This window comes from Toxotes jaculatrix, chromosome 16 (assembly GCF_017976425.1).
Source record: "Toxotes jaculatrix isolate fToxJac2 chromosome 16, fToxJac2.pri, whole genome shotgun sequence".
In the NCBI taxonomy this organism is placed as follows: domain Eukaryota; kingdom Metazoa; phylum Chordata; class Actinopteri; family Toxotidae; genus Toxotes; species Toxotes jaculatrix.
Window position 1 is genome coordinate 5,600,654 of NC_054409.1, and position 18,866 is coordinate 5,619,519.

The 18,866-nt window shown below is 43.3% G+C and overlaps 1 protein-coding gene across 4 annotated transcripts; it reads right to left on the reverse strand.

Annotated features, from left to right (window-relative positions):
* Window positions 1-1,724: 1,724 nt before the first annotated feature.
* Window positions 1,725-18,631, reverse strand: LOC121195933 (3'-5' RNA helicase YTHDC2). Of its 4 annotated transcripts, none has more exons than XM_041059665.1 (32): window positions 18,490-18,631; window positions 18,059-18,100; window positions 17,357-17,522; window positions 17,100-17,190; window positions 16,446-16,642; window positions 16,104-16,306; window positions 15,813-15,979; window positions 15,281-15,383; window positions 15,016-15,172; window positions 14,382-14,489; window positions 14,133-14,281; window positions 13,563-13,698; window positions 12,967-13,093; window positions 12,668-12,733; window positions 12,396-12,574; window positions 12,133-12,229; window positions 11,797-11,884; window positions 11,204-11,284; window positions 11,026-11,108; window positions 10,719-10,824; window positions 10,265-10,384; window positions 9,877-10,149; window positions 9,343-9,469; window positions 8,876-9,075; window positions 8,575-8,764; window positions 7,526-7,617; window positions 7,149-7,268; window positions 6,860-7,011; window positions 5,774-5,846; window positions 4,526-4,735; window positions 4,196-4,378; window positions 1,725-2,470 (listed from the first exon to the last, which is right to left on the reverse strand). In XM_041059665.1, the coding sequence occupies exons 3-32, from the start codon at window positions 17,514-17,516 to the stop codon at window positions 2,399-2,401; spliced, it is 4,110 nt and encodes a 1,369-aa protein (XP_040915599.1). In that variant the 5' UTR covers window positions 17,517-17,522; window positions 18,059-18,100; window positions 18,490-18,631; the 3' UTR covers window positions 1,725-2,398. The 4 variants fall into 4 exon arrangements, 3 of the variants coding, with proteins under 3 accessions (XP_040915599.1, XP_040915601.1, XP_040915598.1); XM_041059667.1 differs by having other exon boundaries at window positions 4,526-4,732; window positions 18,059-18,103; XM_041059664.1 differs by having other exon boundaries at window positions 18,059-18,103.
* Window positions 18,632-18,866: the final 235 nt, after the last annotated feature.

The following is an 18,866-nucleotide window of genomic DNA, read 5'->3' on the forward strand; positions in this document are numbered from 1 at the left end:
GTCAAGTACACACAGAGATGGAAGAAGTTATTCAGAACTTCAAGTTCCAATACAACAATGTGAAAACAGTCCATTATAACTGTAATGAGTGTTAAGAAAAAAAAAAAGTCCTTCATTGAAAATATTATAAAGTAAAACTAAATCAGTATGATCAGCTAAATGTACTTAAAGTATCAAAGCACTCATTCTTCAGTAGAATGTCCCTGACTCATAGATGGACTACGGAGCCAGCCTACCGGCCACAGGCCCAGGGGCCAACAAGGTCAGGGGCCCCATAGGCTATGACCAGAGAATGTGTGAAGAGTGGTTGAATATTTCTTGTTTAAAAGTCACAGAGCAAACACAAAACAACTACATAAAAGGCAAAATGATCCCAAAGAGATGAAAAAAAGAAAGAAAACAAGAGGAGACAAAAATGACCACAAACAGAATGTTTTAAAATTCTTTGTATTTTATAAACTGATTTTTTAAATTAAAATCTTAACCTGAAAAATTACAAGCTGCCAGGTGCCAACTGAAATGTAATGGAATAGAAATATAAAGTTAAATAAAAGGGAAAACACTGAAGTAAACCACAAGTAAAAAGTGTTAATGCCATATACACTACAATTTAGTAGCATAGCTCAAAATTATGTCAGTACCACTGAAACTTATTCATACATAAGTAAAGTAGTTGAAGTAACCCTTAAGTACAGTACTTGAGTAATTGATTTGGTCTTATGGAAAAACAACGCACTCACATGTACTGTGGTACTGTGAATGTACTGTGTATTGCTACTTTGTCTTTAGTTTTCCATAAGTTGTTCTAGCTTCTATGTTTCTGAGTTATCAGTGGGTGCAGCTGCTGTTGCACCCCCTACTGGTGCAGTCAGACTGAAATCCACCTCTTGGAATTTACTCCTGTACTGCAGGAAGGGAAACAACTCCAGCATGTTTGTTTTCTTTTTTCTCTATGTCCCCTTCAGCCACAGATTATGACAAAAAATAGAGGCCAGATGTCTTTAGGTGAAAATATTAGCAATTCAGCCTTTTGCTAGTGTGTGGTGTGGCAGGACTTAAAGAGAAGGCTGTCTCACAGAGCAGGCTGCCAAATTTGAGGTGCCACTCCTTATTAACTCCTATTGCGCCACTGGCATTGTAATTTCCACCACCATATGTTTTTGTCTGTGTAAATGTAAAATGATGACAGAGATGATGGTAAAATTTCTTAAAATGTGTTACATGAATTCCACAATATGATGTCTGTGATGATTCCCAGTCATCCAGGTTATGGTATTTCCAAAAGGTTGCTACCTCATGGCCAGGTTGTCGTTGGAAATGAGAACTGGTTCTCCACCGACTTACCCGGTTAAATAAAGGTTAAACAGACAATAAAGTTTTTTTGAATCTTGAATCTTCAGTGGCCTCTGGTGTTGGTGTACATCAATCAAAATATGGATTAAATTATTGATTTCTCCAAAAAAGATTTGAAGAGGTTTATCAGTTTTTATTCAGCCCCTTTGATGTTTCCATCTGTCTTGTCTTGTCCAGCTTGAGAGGCAAAACCCAGGACGAAAAGTCCACAATGTCTGCTAATTATTAATAAATGATAACAACTGAAGGCTCATGTAACAACATTTCCCATCAGCTCCCATCTTCCTTCATGTGGACAGTGGGAGCTGGACAGTCAGAGGGCACTGTTATAGAGGACTGAGGACATCACACTGAGGACATTAAGATGAAATCACAATTTATTAGCTGTTGCCATTCCATTAAAATCATGACGACACCTTTACTCAACAGTCCAAACAGCTCACACAGCTGCAGGAATGAACACATTTCATTTTCAAGGTTCGAACACTAACAAAACACGTCAATTTATTTTTTCGTTCTTCACTTAGTAAACAGTTTCAAAAAGTGGGTGAATGAGTCCCATAAATAGTCCCTGCTGTTCCCAGGGGAGCCGGAGGCATCCCAACATCACGAGAGCGAAGCAAAGTCTAACAAACGCAACGTTAGTTGATGTACAGAGGAGCATTGTTTCTGAACGATGAATAGTTCCTGTTGAGAACTTCCACAGAGCCACAGACATTTAACTGTGAACATACTGGTTAAGAACACGAGTACCATTCTGAATACACACTGAATGAGAACTTACTTCTTTAATACATTTAGATAAGATAGGAATAAAAAACAGAGACACAGGAGAAGACAAGAGCTGAACTTCAGCTTTAGGATGAATCAGTCCCACTGTCCTGTCATCTTACTGGTAGTGCTGTCCTTGGACTGTTTAAAGCTAAATAGAAAAATATATGTGTCTATCAATATACCATGCATGCATGGAGTTTTGAGTCAGATTTGATGGGTTAAGAAGAAAACCTGGTGAATGTGGTGCAGAGGTGTGTCCTGCTGATGCTCCTTACTGAACCTGGTCCCCAGAGCTTTTGTCCCACAGTAAGAGTAGCTGGCTGCCTGCCTGGGGCTCTAATTCCTACATGAGACAAGAAAAGAGAAGGGAAAACGTTTCAAATGCATACATCTATTAACACGACAGCGACTGACTGAATTTCATCCCTGAGCAGTAGGATGTGCACCTACACCTACAGGCAAAGACACACAAAGAAACATTGCATCACTTATTTTGAAAAAACTTTCTATCAACTGATTCGGGAAGAGAAACAGAATGAAGACAGTAGGGAATATACATTAGAGCTGAAATTAACAGCCAGCATTTAACAATTCATTGTTATTATTTAATTGTTATTATATTTTTTCCTGAGATTTACTTGGTCAAAAGAATTAATGATGGATTAACAAAAAAATTAAAATTAGTTGCTGCCCTGATAAATATTTAGGGCCTGATTTTAATTGCACAAGGGCGACGAGCAGCACAAACCTGTATGCCCCCGCACAGACCGTGTGTGAGAGGCTCAGCCTGCTATTTTGGTTCATGTATGTGCAGCAGCGCAAAGTGCAAAAGGGTGAAGGTGAATATAGATCAGAGGATGTGGTGATTCATAAATACAGTCTCAGCCAATCACATCACTGCTCTGACCGCTCTGAGCCAATCACAGCGAAGCGTGATGACAACAGCTCAACAAATGAAGAATCATGGACACCATGTTGTTGTCTGATGAATGTAGAGGTGTGTGCGGTTATTCTATAGAGGTGATGTCATTTACATGTGATTTAATGAAGGTAAACACAGTGGACGACGAGTGTAATGTCACAAACTCCCTTTCACTCCCTCATTTTATGAACTTTAAGACTGTTCGAACCTCTACACACGGTCAGAAGTATGAGCACAGTGTAGTGCAGGTGTATGCCACCAACATGCACCTTTAACTGATAAATATAAATGTATGTTTCAGTAAAAAGGCACTGGAAATAATCCTCCTTAGAACTGCAGATATGTCCTTGTGGCTGGAGGAAGGTGACTGCCCACTCAGAAGAGGGTAGTGGTCAGTGAGCCTGCATTGAATAGTACTCAGTTAAATCAGTTGGGTTGATCTCACAGCACGGCCGCTGTCTTTAACCTGAATTTTTGTTCACTTGACTTGTTGAATGTTAAATCATGATTGTATTTGCAGCTCAGTAGCGTGGTAATGGCTGCTGCTCAGCTCAGTGTTTATGAACTGCTGCTAAATTCCAGACTTGTTCCGTGAGAAGAAGAGAAATCTGTAAATTACAACAACTATATGTTGAATACACCTACATTAAAACACAGTGAGGGTGGTATGAATGTCACAGTCTATCTGAGTATTGTTGCTTATTGCTATGGCCACAGTTAGCCATCTTCTAATGGCTACCTCCAGCAGGTTAATGCTCCATGTCACAAAGCTAAAGTCGTCTCAAACTGGTTTCATGAACATGACAGTGAGTTCAGTGAACTTCAGTGTCCTCCTCAGTCTCCAGACCTGAATCCAGTAGAACACCTTTGGGATGTGGTAGAACAGGAGACTGACAGCTTGAATGAGGTGATGAATCATGTCAGAGTCATGTCATTTTCTAACATCTTGAGCAAAGGGGAGAACTACCCAGTGTGTGTTATTCCTCATGAAGTGCAAAACCAAGTGAGCGGGATGGCACTGGAACCACTGAAACCATTTATGTAGTGGGAGTGTCAGAGTGTAGCTGCTTGAGTCATGAATTGAAACAGCATATGTGTGATGTGAAGCAGACTCAGCTGCACCCCGTGTAGGCGCCGCCCTCTCACCTGTCCGTCCCTGCTGATCTGGATCTTCTTGTTGTCGTTCCATGGGTTAAGGATGTGTTGGGTGCACTGGAAGGGAAGACTCTCCTTGTGAATCCACTCTACACTGAAAACCCCTCCCAGTCCCATGAAACCCCAGTCCTGGCAGTTCTCCTGACTGATGACTGATGTCATGCGAGCGTAGCCCTGTGAAAAATACAAAATATATCAGTTTTATTTTTTGGTTTTGTTATTCATATCGCACTTTCATAGTGGGGTCTAGATTCAGGTACATATAATAAAAGTTATGATCACAGATCACGTGTGGCATGATGCAGGTTTTAGAGAAGTTACCTGGAAGCGTCCAGAACCCTGAACAGAGAAGATGAGGATGATGTGGCTATTCTCCAAGAAGGCCTTGCTGAGTTTGGTCTCATTGCTTGGCGTGGTGGACCAGATCCCTTTCTGCTGAGAAATTTCTATGTTCCTGTAGTTGCTGCTCTTCATGATGAAGTACCGGGCTGATGAACTGACCAGCTGAGGGGACAGTGGCTTTGAAACCTGCTGGGAACAAGGGAGGGGAAAACAACAACAACAAAGCTAAAATATTAAAATTAAAAATGTTTGTGTGAACACTGAAGGCTCTCTGGATGACCTGCACCTCCTGTCCAAATGAGATGCTTTACAGGGATTCGCCACACTCCCATCACAAGCTCCTGCCCCCAGGCTCACAGGCTCAAACTAGCATCGTCCTCTGCTGATTAAGTCAGAAATGATCACAGGATAGTTGCCAACAAACAGCGGACAAAGTGCTTAATGAAGTGGTAAATTCAGGAATGTTCCATGATGAGTCTCGGTTTTAGGGGACAAACACAGTGGGGGTTGTTTACTGAGCCTACAACAAACCATCGCATGTTTTTAATTTAGGAGAATACCGACTAATACTGAGGATGGAAATCCTCAGCCATTCAACATCCAATCAATGCATTAGGTCTATAAAACAAACATGGAGACGAAAATGATCAATGTAGGTCAAGTTACAGGTGAAGCACATGGTTTTTGACAAAGTGTGAAGATATGTGAGAAGCAGTTGAAGCCTCTGGATATTTAGTGGAATCCATTCTTCCCTCTGTCTACGCAGTGTTTCCTGTGTCACACAAACACCAAAGCAGAATATTTCCACCCCCCATACTTAACAGCTGGCAAAGGTTCAAACTAAAAAGAGAGATCTCTGTTTCTGCTGCGTCATTTTCAATCCTTTTTCTTAAACGGTCCTGCCTGAGAATGCTACAGAGATGCAGTGATAGATAAATGGAGTTAAAGGAGGGATTTTAAATTCTCTTAATTAGGTAACTGCTGGTGGCACTAGAACCTGTCACTGACAGTACCCATTCACTGAGAATGGAGGGCTTAAAACAACACCCAGAGAGCAAGAGCGTACACAGGGACTGTCTCCCTTCTCCTACAAACAAAAACATGTGCATCAGATGTTATAAACACACAAACATTATACACATGGGGAATTAAAGGGTCACAAAAGAGAAAAAAATCATATAGGAAATCTCTTTCCTGAGGGGGGGGGGGGGGGGGGGGCTGACTTACAGGCAGTGAGGTTTCATCTCTGCTGTGGGATTTCATCTGATGCACGCCTGAGACTGCTGGCATCCTACAAGACCTGAGGAGACGAGGTAAAACATGAAAAATATGAAAATATAACACAAGTGATCGTCCTAAATTCTCTATGTTTCTATTTTTAACTCTAACAGTTTTCATTTACTTATTAATTCTAATCACTTCTACAATGAGCAGTGTTTGGGGCCCTCTGGGTGAGGCTGTAGAGGAGTCTACCTGCACCCTCCTCTCCTGGATTACTGGCCTCCTGACAGACAGACAGACCACAGTTTGTGTTTCTGAACAGGTGGTGAGCAGCACAGTCACACTGCAGGGGACCGTCCTCTCACCTTTCCTCTTTTGAAACCCTATCTCCATTCTCTGGTTGAGGAGGTGGAGGTGCTGGAGGGACAGGGTTGTTCAGCTGAACAACAGCTTGGACTGGAAATGCAACACAGAGGCTGTCTAAACAGAGCAGACTCTATCAGTCTTGATGACTGGGTCCTTTAAAATGTTGCAAAATCTTTTATCAGTCTGTTGTAGCAAATACAACATCATTCACTGCTATCTGCTGGAGGAGCAGCATCAGAACCAGTGACAACAACTAACTGGTCAGGAAGGCTGGAGCTGTGCTTCTCTGGGGTTGAGGTTGAGGACAGGTGGATGCTGCACAGCCTGTTGAACATCATGGAGAAAAATCTACCATCACCTCCACGACCTTCTGGTCACTTTGAATCAGCTGGAAGTCAGTCCCACCAGCTGTCATCACACTCTATAATGAGTCTCCTGTCTGTGAGGAAGTGAAGTCTCACCTCACTTTGTCATATAACAAGGGCAGACTGCTCACCTGGATTTTGGCATTTATTTATGATTTATTTATTTATTTATTCATCCTATCTTTTATGTTACTGACTTGTCTGCTGTTAATCTTCCCAGTACACTGCAGACACTGCATTTCTCTCTGGGATTAACCCTGTACTGTCTGTCTGCCAGGCAGGGAAATCACAGAGCATGAATATCTGTTAAACACCACAATACGTTACATTGCAGTGTGAATGCTGAGAGACTACTTTATACTTGTCATGGGAGGTGGTGGTGGGTAGCTGGGGGCTGTTCTTGGAGTTCTTCCCAGAGGTCTGGGGCCCCTCCTCTGACAACATGGGCCGGGGCCGCTGGCCAATCCCTGAGGGCTGCTGGAGGCCTGCTCCCTGCTCCTCTGCTACTAGCACCTGAAGGACACAAGTTTAAACTCCAGTCATCAACCTGTATTGTGCTCCTGTGACCCTGCTCTGGTCGATTTATGCCCTTATGTCATTGTTGTTACTTCCTGTGAATCTTAAGAGGAAGAAAAGAGAATATGACGTACAGAAACCAGGGTGTGGATGATGGCCTCATCCTGCGGAGACCAGGGCTTTGAAGGACAGCGGATCCTCTTGCAGAACAAATTTTGCCACTTCTGCCTCAGTTCAAACAGAAGTCCTGCAGCCTGACAAAAACATGCTCAACGTCAGATAAAACAATAAGTAAGAAAAGATTTAGCACATAATATGAAGAAAAAAAGCAAAATGCAAACACGAGAGCAACAGAGTAAATATTTCTTCAAAGGATAAAGCATGGTTGTACAAGTGTCTTTGTATGATTACTGAGATTTCCCAATGTCACAGCAATTCTGTTATATGCACACTTTTCAACTCATAAACTAAGATTTAAAAAACTAGGAGGCTGACGGAAATGTTTTCTCACCTCTCTGTCCAATTGGAAGACGAGCCAGTCGTCTATTCTCATCTCAGATAGGTCCTCTGTCTCACTGTCACTGTCGTCATCCAGTGGGCTGTCTGAACGAAAGAACACGGAGACTGAATCAGACAGACTTCGAATTCAAAGCCATGTCTCCTCTTGATTGGACTCGAGAGAGGTTCTAGCAAACCAAACCTGGCAGACGGTGAAAGAAACGCATCACTGGGGAAGGAGGCGATGTTGGAAGACTCAAGGGAACTCATACCTGACTCCGAGAGGCTAAAGTATGAGGATAGTGGTGGGATGACTTGGTTTACACATGATTCACTTTGTTCCCTGGGAAAGCTTACTCCTTCTCAGATTCAGTAGGAATAATGCAAACTGTGCCCTGGTCATGGAAGAGAGGACCAGCTTTACTCTTGCAAAGGCTCTGTAGAGGTTGTGAGAGTTTGTTCATTCATGCATGTGATTTGTGGATTTGGAGGAGGCTTGTGACTGTGTCCCTTGGGGTATTTTGTGGGGAGTACTGTGGTAATATAGGGTGCAGGGGCTAATCGATAACAATGAACCATGAGTCTTTGCATAACCACAGAAGGAGCTGTGTCTTTATTCTTGGTAGAAGGTTAGCCATGTTCTCTGGGGGTGTTTGGCTCCATCAGGGCAATGCCTTATCAATATGCTAGTTTGTGGACAGAATCTCTATTTAGAGCTTTGGGATGGGGAGCTTTAAGCAGATTATGAACAGTGTATACTATCCAGCAGTGTTAGACTAAAGGTCTAAAGGTCAGTGTCATCAGGAATGATACTAAATGCATGGCCAATGATCAAAATACCTCACTGTGGACAAGATGGTGGGCTGACAGAGAGGCAGACCATGAACAACCCATGTTACTAACATGGTAAAAGTATGCGATCTTATTAATGACATGCACACACAGTACTTTTCAGTGTACACAATGTTCACTGATGACTAGCTTGACTCATGTGAATGATATTTTGGTTAAATTCATATTGCATATTGCAATATGCATTTTTTAAAAAGCTGACTTCTTTACCAGTTGCTTTCTGTACAGTCGGTTGCTGGTGGGCAGAACTGGTTAGCTTGGCACAACCTCCGAATATGGCCACAGTGATGGGAGTCACCACAGAGCAGCAGCGGACACTGGCCATCCTGTGGCCTCGGCTCATCTCGTCGTAGATCAGCCAGTCTGTGGGAAAGGCCTGGGCCAACTTTGCTGAGCTGTTCTGAAGAGCAAAACCCCCACACAGTCAGGGATTGAACATGGAGTGACAGAAGCCAGAAGAAGAATGAACATATTACATTACATATTCAGGAAGTGATTTGATTTTTTTTACCTCCTTGAACTGGCTCAGGATAGAAGTGGGATGAAAGTGGACCTTCTTCTCCCTGTTACTAGAGACCATTGAGGTCTCCCGGTTGACATGGACCAGGTTTGGATACATGCCAGCCACCAGGGCTGCCTTCACCACGGCCCAGTTCTCAGAGTTCAAATTCACATCACGGATGTCGCTGCCTCCACGGGCCCGCACAAAACCTGGGGGGACAAACAAGCCATTTCAAATTCATTTGGGTCTTATGTCTTCATTCATTTAATAACTCATATGACAAAAATCCTTACAATTAGAAACGTCAAGTATTTTTCATATTACAGGATTTCGATTATTACTGTGAGGAATGTTTGGACTTTGTTGCAGATTCCTGTTAATATGATACGATGACACAATAAAAGACAACAGGCAGGTCGTACCAGGCATGCACTTGGTGGAATGAGAACGGAATATAACGTGAAAGTGAAACTGACCAATGGCACGGAGCTGTCCCAGCAGCTGTGTCCTCATGCCAAGGATCATGTCCATGGTGGCCTGGGACAGGAAGTTCTTCTCACAGAAGGATCTCTCCCAGCCGTCACTGCGGGCCTTCTGCCATGCCTGGCACCACACAGAACAAATGTGAAGGAGAACATGATCTTAATTATTTTTTTTTTTTACACAAAACATATTCGCTCCTTTTTGTCCTTACCAATTATTATATGACCAGTTATTTTCTTGTTTCATCAGAACAGGGGGCATTTATCCGAAATGCAGATTTGGGAAAGGTCTGGCTCATTACTTCAGTTAGTAGAAATTTATGTTTTTTCTTCTTTTCTTTCTTCTCTAACTGTCTAAATCAGTTTATGACTCCTCCAATTTATTGTGACCACTTGGGGGTATTCATATCCAGGCTCGGAGCATCAGCTTACATCCCCCTCGAATCAATTGCTTCCCATTTTCATGCCAAAACGCACATATATAGATCCCACCATATATAGACCCCACCATATATAGACCCCACCGACCTGGAAGGCTCTCAGAAGGGCCATATGGTCGCTGAAGGTGTTGGATGTGAAACGTTTCCGGCAGTGTAGAGCAGCTCTTTTCTGAGAGCCCTGGGCAGGAAGGACGAAGGGATCACGATAGGCCAACGTACAGGCAATGGTTAGAATGGGGTCCAGACACTTGAGCACCACAGCGCACAGCACCATCTTGCCAAGGTGGGGTTCGACAGGTAGATCAGCCAGGTGGTAGCCCAAATCAGTCAGGTTTTCATACTGGTCCATAGCATCTATTGTCTGAAGAGAAAGGCGGCTTACTGCTGGAATAATGCATGTGTCTGTGTATTTAGTGGCTTGTGTCAAAGATCAGAATTTAGTCTGGTGTACAGTAGGATTTGTTAGTACTTGTTACCTTTAGCATGTGCACAGCGTTCCTGATGGCATGTGTAGGAGGAGGCTGTGGAGCTTTGGACAAGAACTCAGCCACTGGACAGGAGGAGGGAGCCAGGAGTTTGGTCTGCAGACACAGTTCCTGGAACACACAACACAGATCATAGGATGTGGTGATTCATAAATACACTCTCAGCCAATCAGAATCACTGCCCTTATAGCTCTGAGCGAATCACAGCGAAGCATGATGACAACGGCTCAACAAAGAATCATGGGAATCATGTTGTTGTCTTATGTGTGGAGGGGTGGAATGCACATTGTGATATTTTGAGGAAACAAGTTCCAGTATATCTTTGTAAAAGCAGAAGAGTCATATCATTATCCTGCATGAACCTGTAAAGTCAGTGTAAAAAAATAAAGAATAAATAAACAACTTGGATGAAATTTGAAATGTGTGTGTGTTTGTGTGTGTCAACCTGCAGCGGCATCCGCAGCAGCTGCGGGACCTGGAATTCCAGCATGTTGTTGAACCTGAGTCGACTGAAGAGGTGGAAGCAAATACCTGGTCTGCATCGCCCGGCTCTGTGGACACGTTACACTCTCTTTAGATTCTTTAGATGATTCAAACTTAGATTTATATCAGTGGGTAGAAATTGATCTTAACAGCAACAGAGGTTTTCATATTTACTTGCAAACATAAATCATCAGTTGAGATGGAAGAGTTAACTGTTGAGAAGATTAAAAAAAATAAAAACAAATAAAAAAGGTTTATGTTTATGTTACCTGCCCTTCCTTTGTAGTGCACTGGCTTTCGAGATCCAAACCGTCTTTAACATAGACACATGACTGAGGGTGTCAAAGGACTTCTACAACAGGAAAAAGTATTCACAAGTTAATAACTAACCACATATTTTTTTGTTACACTGTTATTGTAATTCCAGCTCTTCAGTGGTGACTGTACCTCTTTGACCTTTCCTGAATCAATGACAAAGACCACATCGTTGATGGTGATGCTCGTCTCAGCAATGTTAGTAGAAAGAATCTGAAAGGAAAAAAAAGAGCAGCTCTAATCTAGTTTGACAGTGAGGAAATTCTGTTCAAAATGAAAACTATACTATTAACATAAAGTCAAAAGCAGGAGATGTCAGAATCTGTATTTTGGCATAACAGACAGAATGAATGTGGTTATCATAGTTTAACAACTTCTTTCTGGGCATCTTCACTTTCACTTGTTTTTCTTGGGAAAAAAACATTTTCATATAGCTGGAAAAACCCAATTAGTCACCATTTTAGAAGACCATGTTTTGCATTTTGTTTGCAGACTTACTGACACAAACGCAGCAGAGAAACACACACCGGCAGTGTTGTGTCATTTGACACCCTGAGCACATACAAGATAAATCACACAGACAACTCAGCAGAGTGGACAGAGTTGGACAGTTGATGGAAAACTCTGTGTCATCTAATAACCCAAGCAAAGCTCTGCTGAAAGTCATGATGAGTAGTGTGGACTGAGCTGACACACGAAAAAAGTCAGTGATATCTGAGACTCACTATCTTCCTGACACCAGGTGGCGAGGTCTTCATGACTTTCTTCTGATCCAGAGTCTGCATGTCTGAGTGTAGCGTGAACACCTGGAACCTGAGAGACAGCACACCTCTGTCATACACTCACCGCACAATGTCCTATTATGCCACACTACGCTCAACACAATCGACTGACATGCGGACACAAAAGGCCCATGTTAAAAAATATGAAGTGATATACATACACATTTATAAATATATACCGTACTAAATACACACATACATATACACACATCTATATCTACACCTATTTACATCTATATATCTATATCAAATGTTGTCCATGCTGTATGTGCATTTTACCTCTCAGTGTGTGTGGAGAATCGCTTATCGTCGTACAGGATGCGGTCCCTGAGTGACACGATCTCATCATATCCAGGGAGAAAAATCAGCACAGCACCTGCACAACAATGGATAAAAGTCCACATTCTAATAAATATCATACACACACTGTGAAATCTGGCTGTGGTTAATGGAAATGTTCACTAATCTTCTGTCGTAGCCATGATATACACTGATCAATAAGCAGCCATATTGTTCGAATCCAGACAAGGGCTGAGGCTCACCGTCACAGGTGGTGGAGCAGATGTTGTGCAGCAGATCCATGATGAGGTCCAGGTCCACCCACTCATCATCAAAGCTGTGGTGGTACAGTTTGAGCAGCTCCTGCTCTTCGGTGCTCAGCTCTGCACCGCCACGCTGCACCAGTGTGAACTCATCCAGGCAGCTTGCCTCTCTCAAAGGTCTGCACGGGAACAGGGATGGACAAGAAAGGGATTTGTATAATAATTCCTAAGAACAAATGTAACTCCTTTTCTGAGGTCAACATTACACTCACATGGAGGATTTGAGTAGATCCACAGCCTCTGTCTGCTGGAAGTGTTTGGCAAAGTCTAAGGCTGTCCTGAAATGAGATGAAAACACTGCGGCTCAGTACATTCAAAGCACCAATGTGTCCTGCTGCTTCAAGAGATCCAAAAACTGCGTTATTAGTCATACTGTAAAGATTTCTACGCACAAAGAAAGGAAAACGAACTAAAATGGTAATGAATCACAGTGACCTCAGCCAGTCATTGAAGACTGGGATGTGAATTCATTTAACATCAGTTCGGTACTTCAGCACGGTGGATGTCCTACCATCCATTAGACGCCTTCATGTTGATGTCGGCCCCCATGTTGAGCAGCTGCTCCATCTGTGTGAGGAACCCTCGACCTGCTGCCACCATCAGAGGCGTGGCCCCTGTCTCACTGTGTGCGTAGTCCACTACGCATAAGAACACAAGAATGAAGACAGTTACAGTTGGGGGGGCTTCATATTCTTATACATCTGTTGATGTTCTACAGCTGCTTCTGCTGTTCAGGACAGGACAAGGCCGCCACTAAAACACTAATTGTTACAGGAACACATGTTTGCAGAGAATTACTTGAGAAGAACTGACACCATTCTGATGTCCGGACAGTAAACAAGAAGCTGGAACCAGGAGGCCATTGGCTTAGCTTAGCATAAAAAGTAGAAGCAGGTGGAAACAGCTAGCCTACCAACACCTCTCACACCACCAATTAACACAGTGTGTCTCATTTGTTTAGTTCACACAAAAAAATCAGCGGTGAATCACAAGATGTGGTTTTTATAGGGGGTTATGCAGTGCCTGCAGTTCTAATGTGTATACGAGAAAACGTGGAATTATTCCACAGGGGTGAATAAGGGCAGACCTCAGCCCTGAGAGTCATACCGTTCACACTTTCATAGAGGATGAGGTTGAAGAGCTGAGTGAAAGCGTCCTGGTCTTCGCCAAGGAAAATGCTGGAAATGCAGGAGTCCATCTCCTTCAGCAGCCACGGCTCCAGCTGTTCTGAGCCATTCTCGTTCTATAACACAAAATCGCACACTGACTCAGCCCAGTCAGGTTTCACACAACACACCGCCACTCCACACAATTACCACACAGCAGCTGTGGCCTTTGCTAAAAAATCAAGCTGTTCATTCATTCGTTCATTTGTTTGTGTAAAGCACTTTGCGCTATACTGTTTTTTTTTAATGAAAAGTGCTATACAAATAAATTCTAACTGATTGATGTAGAACCTTTGGACAGAGGTGGAACAGGAGATCTGTTTCGAGCATCTTGTTCAATCACTGTTACAAATAACATATTTTCATTTAGACATTTAAAATCATTTCACATTCACACTTAAATAAAATGACACACAGTAAATACAGTGTCCTATGTAGCAAACAGAGAGTGATCTGAACACAGCGTATTAAGCTTCAGGGAAACACAGACAGTGTGTGTATGTTGATTTACCGGCTTGTTGAAGGTGCCGTCCCCTCTGTCCAGGGAGCTGCTGTCCTGAAGGAAGCCTGGGACAGACACGGGGCTGCTCCGTGTCTCCTCGACACAACTGTTCTCCACCGCCTTACACCACTCCGTCAAACGTTTCTGCTTCTTCTCCTCTGAAAACCACAGTGTGTCACACGCACAAATGAGATGAAGACATTTCTTTACTTTTTCATTCCGTCTAATTCAGTGGACTGATGAGTTAAAGCCTCATACTTCTCTGTGTCTCTTCCTTGTATTTCCTCATGTCCTTGCTGTTAAAACCTGTCAGCCTCAGAATGTCCTCCAGAAAGAGTTCCTGCACTTCAAACTGTCTTCCTTTGACTACAGGAAATAAAAAAAAACTTTTAATTTATTAATAATAGATGATTAACATCCCATATCACAAACACGGATAACCCTCACTGAGGGAAACAGTGAACTTGGATTGTTTCAGTTGATAATGCATCTTCTTTGAACTGTTCCTGAAGTGACATTCGTTCCAGTTTTAACACTCTCACTCCAGTATTTATCTATTTATGTGTGGCGTTAATGTATGGTAAACAATGTGCACATGGTAACTGTAATTTCAATCCGGTTGTTTCAGGATAAGTCAGGCTGGTGGTGAGCGGTATGGTACATGTTCTATGGCCGTTTCAATGGCAAAGAAAATGTGTATAAATATAAAACTACTTGCTTTTTTTGCCTTGCATGTTTTAAAAGCACCACAAATGTCTCTAAGGACAGAGTGTAGAGTCAGCCTCCTTCGATCTGCATTCCACCCTTTCTGTGATTCCAGCACTATGTTTATGATCCCTCTGTGTTCAGATCTGACTGAGCTCTGGGCACACTGTGGTGACGTGGGACTTACGGTGGATGATAGGGCAGGAGCCAAAGTACTTAAGGAACAGGTCTACATCCAGAGCTGCACTGGACAGGATCAGTTTCAGCGTGGGGACCTTCTGGAGCACATCCCGCATCTTAGTGAGCAGGAAGTCTGTCAGACCGTCGCGCTCATGCACCTCATCCTGTTAAAACACAGAGTCACTTGAACACAAGTGTCTCGGTGAGTTCAAAATAAAAGTCACACAGGGAGCAACCCCCCCTTCCCAGTGCCTAGTAGTCTTGATGCTCACCACAATGACATGTGTGACAGTTGTCAGGCTGGCATCTCCAGCCATCAGTGTCCTGAGGAACACTCCACTGGTGCAAAAGGTCAGCAGCGTCTTGGGAGAGACCCTGAGGTTTCAGAGTAACAAGTTATTAAGCAAAGTAATTGCCTGGGCAGTTTGTTGCAATTTCTAATTTTGCAACAAACAAACTCATCCTTCTCAAATTATCAAAACTAACGCAAGCTCCTACTTTAACATGTTGGATGGTGGATAAATATTTAAACAGAGGACACCCTCTCAAAAATACTGCAATTTGAAGTGGATTCAAAAGAGACTAAATACAGAATGGGAACAAATGATGAATCTGGAAAAGTTGGAACTGGGTCCAAAATGAAACCCAAATCACAACCCATTCCTATATTTAAATCAAGCAGGCTTGACCTGCTGATTGCCAGCTAATGCAGCTTGTCATTATATGTAAGTGTGGATTATTAACATAAGAATTTTTGGTTAGAATTCTTGGCTTTCCCAGGTAAAAGGATCTGGTCTATTCTACCTGCTCTCCAGTCTGATGTGATAGCCGACTGTCTGGCCCACACTCTCTCCTCTCTCTGCCGCCACTCTCTCTGCCACAGCGATGGCGGCCAGGCGTCTGGGCTGAGTGCACAAGATCCTGCAGGGCTCTCCGTTCCTGCAGCCGTCATCCAGCAGAAACTGTGGAATCTGGACAATGCACAGAGACCAAAGTGACTTAGGTTTATCCTCTGGGGACAGCGAATGCCTGAACCCATTTTCATCTCAGTCGGTGTAGCAGCTGTTGGATGGTCTATCTACCGAACACACCTACCTGTGTAGTTTTTCCAGAGCCAGTCTCTCCCACCACCAGCACCACCCTGTTTCCTCTGATGAGCTGGATGATCTCCTCCTGGCGTTCATGAACAGGCAGTGAGCGTCGAAAACTGTCCAGCTCTGATGGATTCCTCCTCCGAGGCACCATGGGAATGCCGTTGTTTAAGCGCCCACTCGCCCTGTTCCTGTCAAAACTGTTGTCTGAGGGAAGAGCAGAAGAATATCACATGACCCGAAATAACACAGCTGTTGACTTTACTGGTTGTGGTCCGGGCCCTAGTTTGTACACAGACACTCTGTGTGTTTATATGCGCCTAAGTACCTGGTCACTAACACTCACCAGGCTCTGCAGGCACAGACATGCCACTTTTGTTGTTGGGCTGCATGTCTGTGCGTTCCTTATTGCTGACAGGGAACCTCTGAAGCAGGCTGCGGATGAAAAATAAGGAATTGTGGGAGAGTGTGAGGGGCATGGTCGGCCGAGGTTTGTCCGAACCATCCTTCTTCCTGATGGTGAGGAAGCGATTTGGTCCTTTCCTGAAAGCGAAAGAGAGAAATGTCTTCTGTTAACATAACTGTTAAAACTAACCTGACCGTGCTTTTATCAAGTGACAAAAAACGTTGCTATAAACGGTCCAGTTTAAGTCCTAGTTTATTTATTTATTTACTTAGATTTTTTATTTAATTTTAATTGCTTTATTGATCCCTCCTGGGGAAATTACTCTCTGCACTTTACCCACACCAAGTGAACAAAACACACACACAAGCATGCACATGCACTAGAGACGCTGAGGTAGGGGGCTGCCTAGTGAGGTGCCCAGGGAGCTGGGGTGGATAGGTGCCTTGCTTAGGGGCACCACAGCCATGGTCGCAGAGACAGGGGAGGCGCGTCTGCTTCACCACCACTGTATCCGGTTTTATTGCGCTTGGTCGAGGAATGGAACTCACGACACTCAGGTACCTGATGAACGCAGCAGCTAGTGGAGGAACTTACCCTTTGCTCTTAGAAATGTAACCCAGGGACTGTGCCATTCGATGAATGAATGCCCTCTCAGTACTGGTCAAGGAGGAGGGAAATTCCATCTCTGTTCAGGCAGGGAGAGGAAAGGGCAAATATGAGGACACTGTACAAAGCTCCACCATCTCTCCTCACACTGGGACGAGTAGTGAGCATGACAGCGTACGTACCTCTGTTATGTGATTTAACAAAAACTAATGTCTGATATAAGACAAAAATAAAAACAGTTGTACCTCTCTGGTCACTGTAGAGAAACCTCTCCAGAGAGAGGTTTACTGCTATCTTGACCTCTTCATCGATGTGAATTTCTTTGAGGCCTCTGGAGCTGGAACCACGGGCTGCAGAGTTTTGGCTCTTGGCTGGTTTTTGTGAGGCTGTACCAGTATTTGACATGATGCACTGTAACGCAACAACATATTTATTTTACTACAGTTCACCAAGTGTGGGGAAAAACACACATACAGGTGATCATTTAACAGAGATTGCATATAATATTATATAACAACAAGGGATCCTGGTATTTCATAATTTTAGAGGACAACATGGCAACAAGAGAGAAGTTTGGCTCATGTTGTAAAAGGGGAAACCACCTTTTCAACACGTAATGCTCAGCTGAGCAGTGATGAGGAGGAGTACAGCTCAGTCCGTCAGCCTCGGTGCTGTTTGCACCTTGGCACCATAAACCGCCTCTGCCTAACTAAATAGGTGTGGCTCGTGTGATGTGGATTTAAAGACATTCTGCCTCCTCCAGTTTACCCTTCCACCCTGTTACTACTTTCAGTGACTGAGAGGCTGAGAAGGCAACATGACAGCACCGGGGAAACCGGACCCGTGCAGAGGGGTGACATGCCAATGTTACAGTAAAACACAGTGAGGAAATAAGTGAGGCATTACTGGTGATTTAACATACACAGTCTGTGGGGTCTCATTCTTACCGGTAATAATGTGGCTCAAAGCGAGGAGGAGGGTCTGCACCGCTGCTGTGTGAAACAATCACGGGAAGACAAGAGAAAGTTACGGATTTATAAACATTTCAGTGGCCTTTAAATGACTGTTGATGTTTTTGTATTATACAGTCTCTGACAGAGCTGCAGACTTGAGACTTGTATGAGTTAACTACTGTAATTTTAACTTGTACTGTACAACAGATACTGGCAGGTCAGTGTAATGTCAAGTCGCTAGGTACTGAAATTAGCGACTAGCGGGAAAACTGGTGAAACGTTAGCTAAGTTTGCTTTAAGCAGCCTCTCCGCGAGTGCTAGTGTGTTTCATTTCACCGGTATCGAAACACACAGCTAACTTAGTCTTAGCTAAGTTAGCTGAACCACTGAGGATAAGAAAACTGTAGCTGGTTTTTATTTCCAACCTTGTCACGAAGTAATGTACGCAGATACTGTGCCTCGGTTAATGAAGAGCTCCGTGCTCCGGCAGCGTTCGCAGACGAACGGTACTCAGTCACATATGTGGGACGTGCTCCGTTGAAACAGTCCCGGTGTTTTTCCAGTGTGGTTCCGCGGCGCCGTCAAGAAGAGAAGTACATCCGGTCTTACCTCTTCAAAATCAAAGACTCATTACAACAAACATCACAAAACGATGCGTATTACCTGTAGGCTAATATGTATCAGGTAACCTTTTCATTTTTTTTAAATATAGCGTCAAACACATAGATCCAATTTAACATACGATCTTTGCAATTTAGCATCAAGCTAACCTTTACATCCTTCTGTTTTAGAAACACAATGG

What these genes read in the sequence shown, in the direction of transcription:
- LOC121195933 (XM_041059665.1), bottom strand. Translation starts at nt 17,516, where the DNA reads ATGTCAAATACTGGTACAGCCTCACAAAAACCAGCCAAGAGCCAAAAC. An exon ending in CTGCTCCACCACCTGTGACG is followed by an intron (nt 12,230 to 12,395) that starts GTGAGCCTCAGC and finishes ATTGTTGTGCAG; the next exon opens with GTGCTGTGCTGATTTTTCTC. An exon ending in GACTGTACAGAAAGCAACTG is followed by an intron (nt 7,618 to 8,574) that starts GTAAAGAAGTCA and finishes TCTTTCGTTCAG; the next exon opens with ACAGCCCACTGGATGACGAC.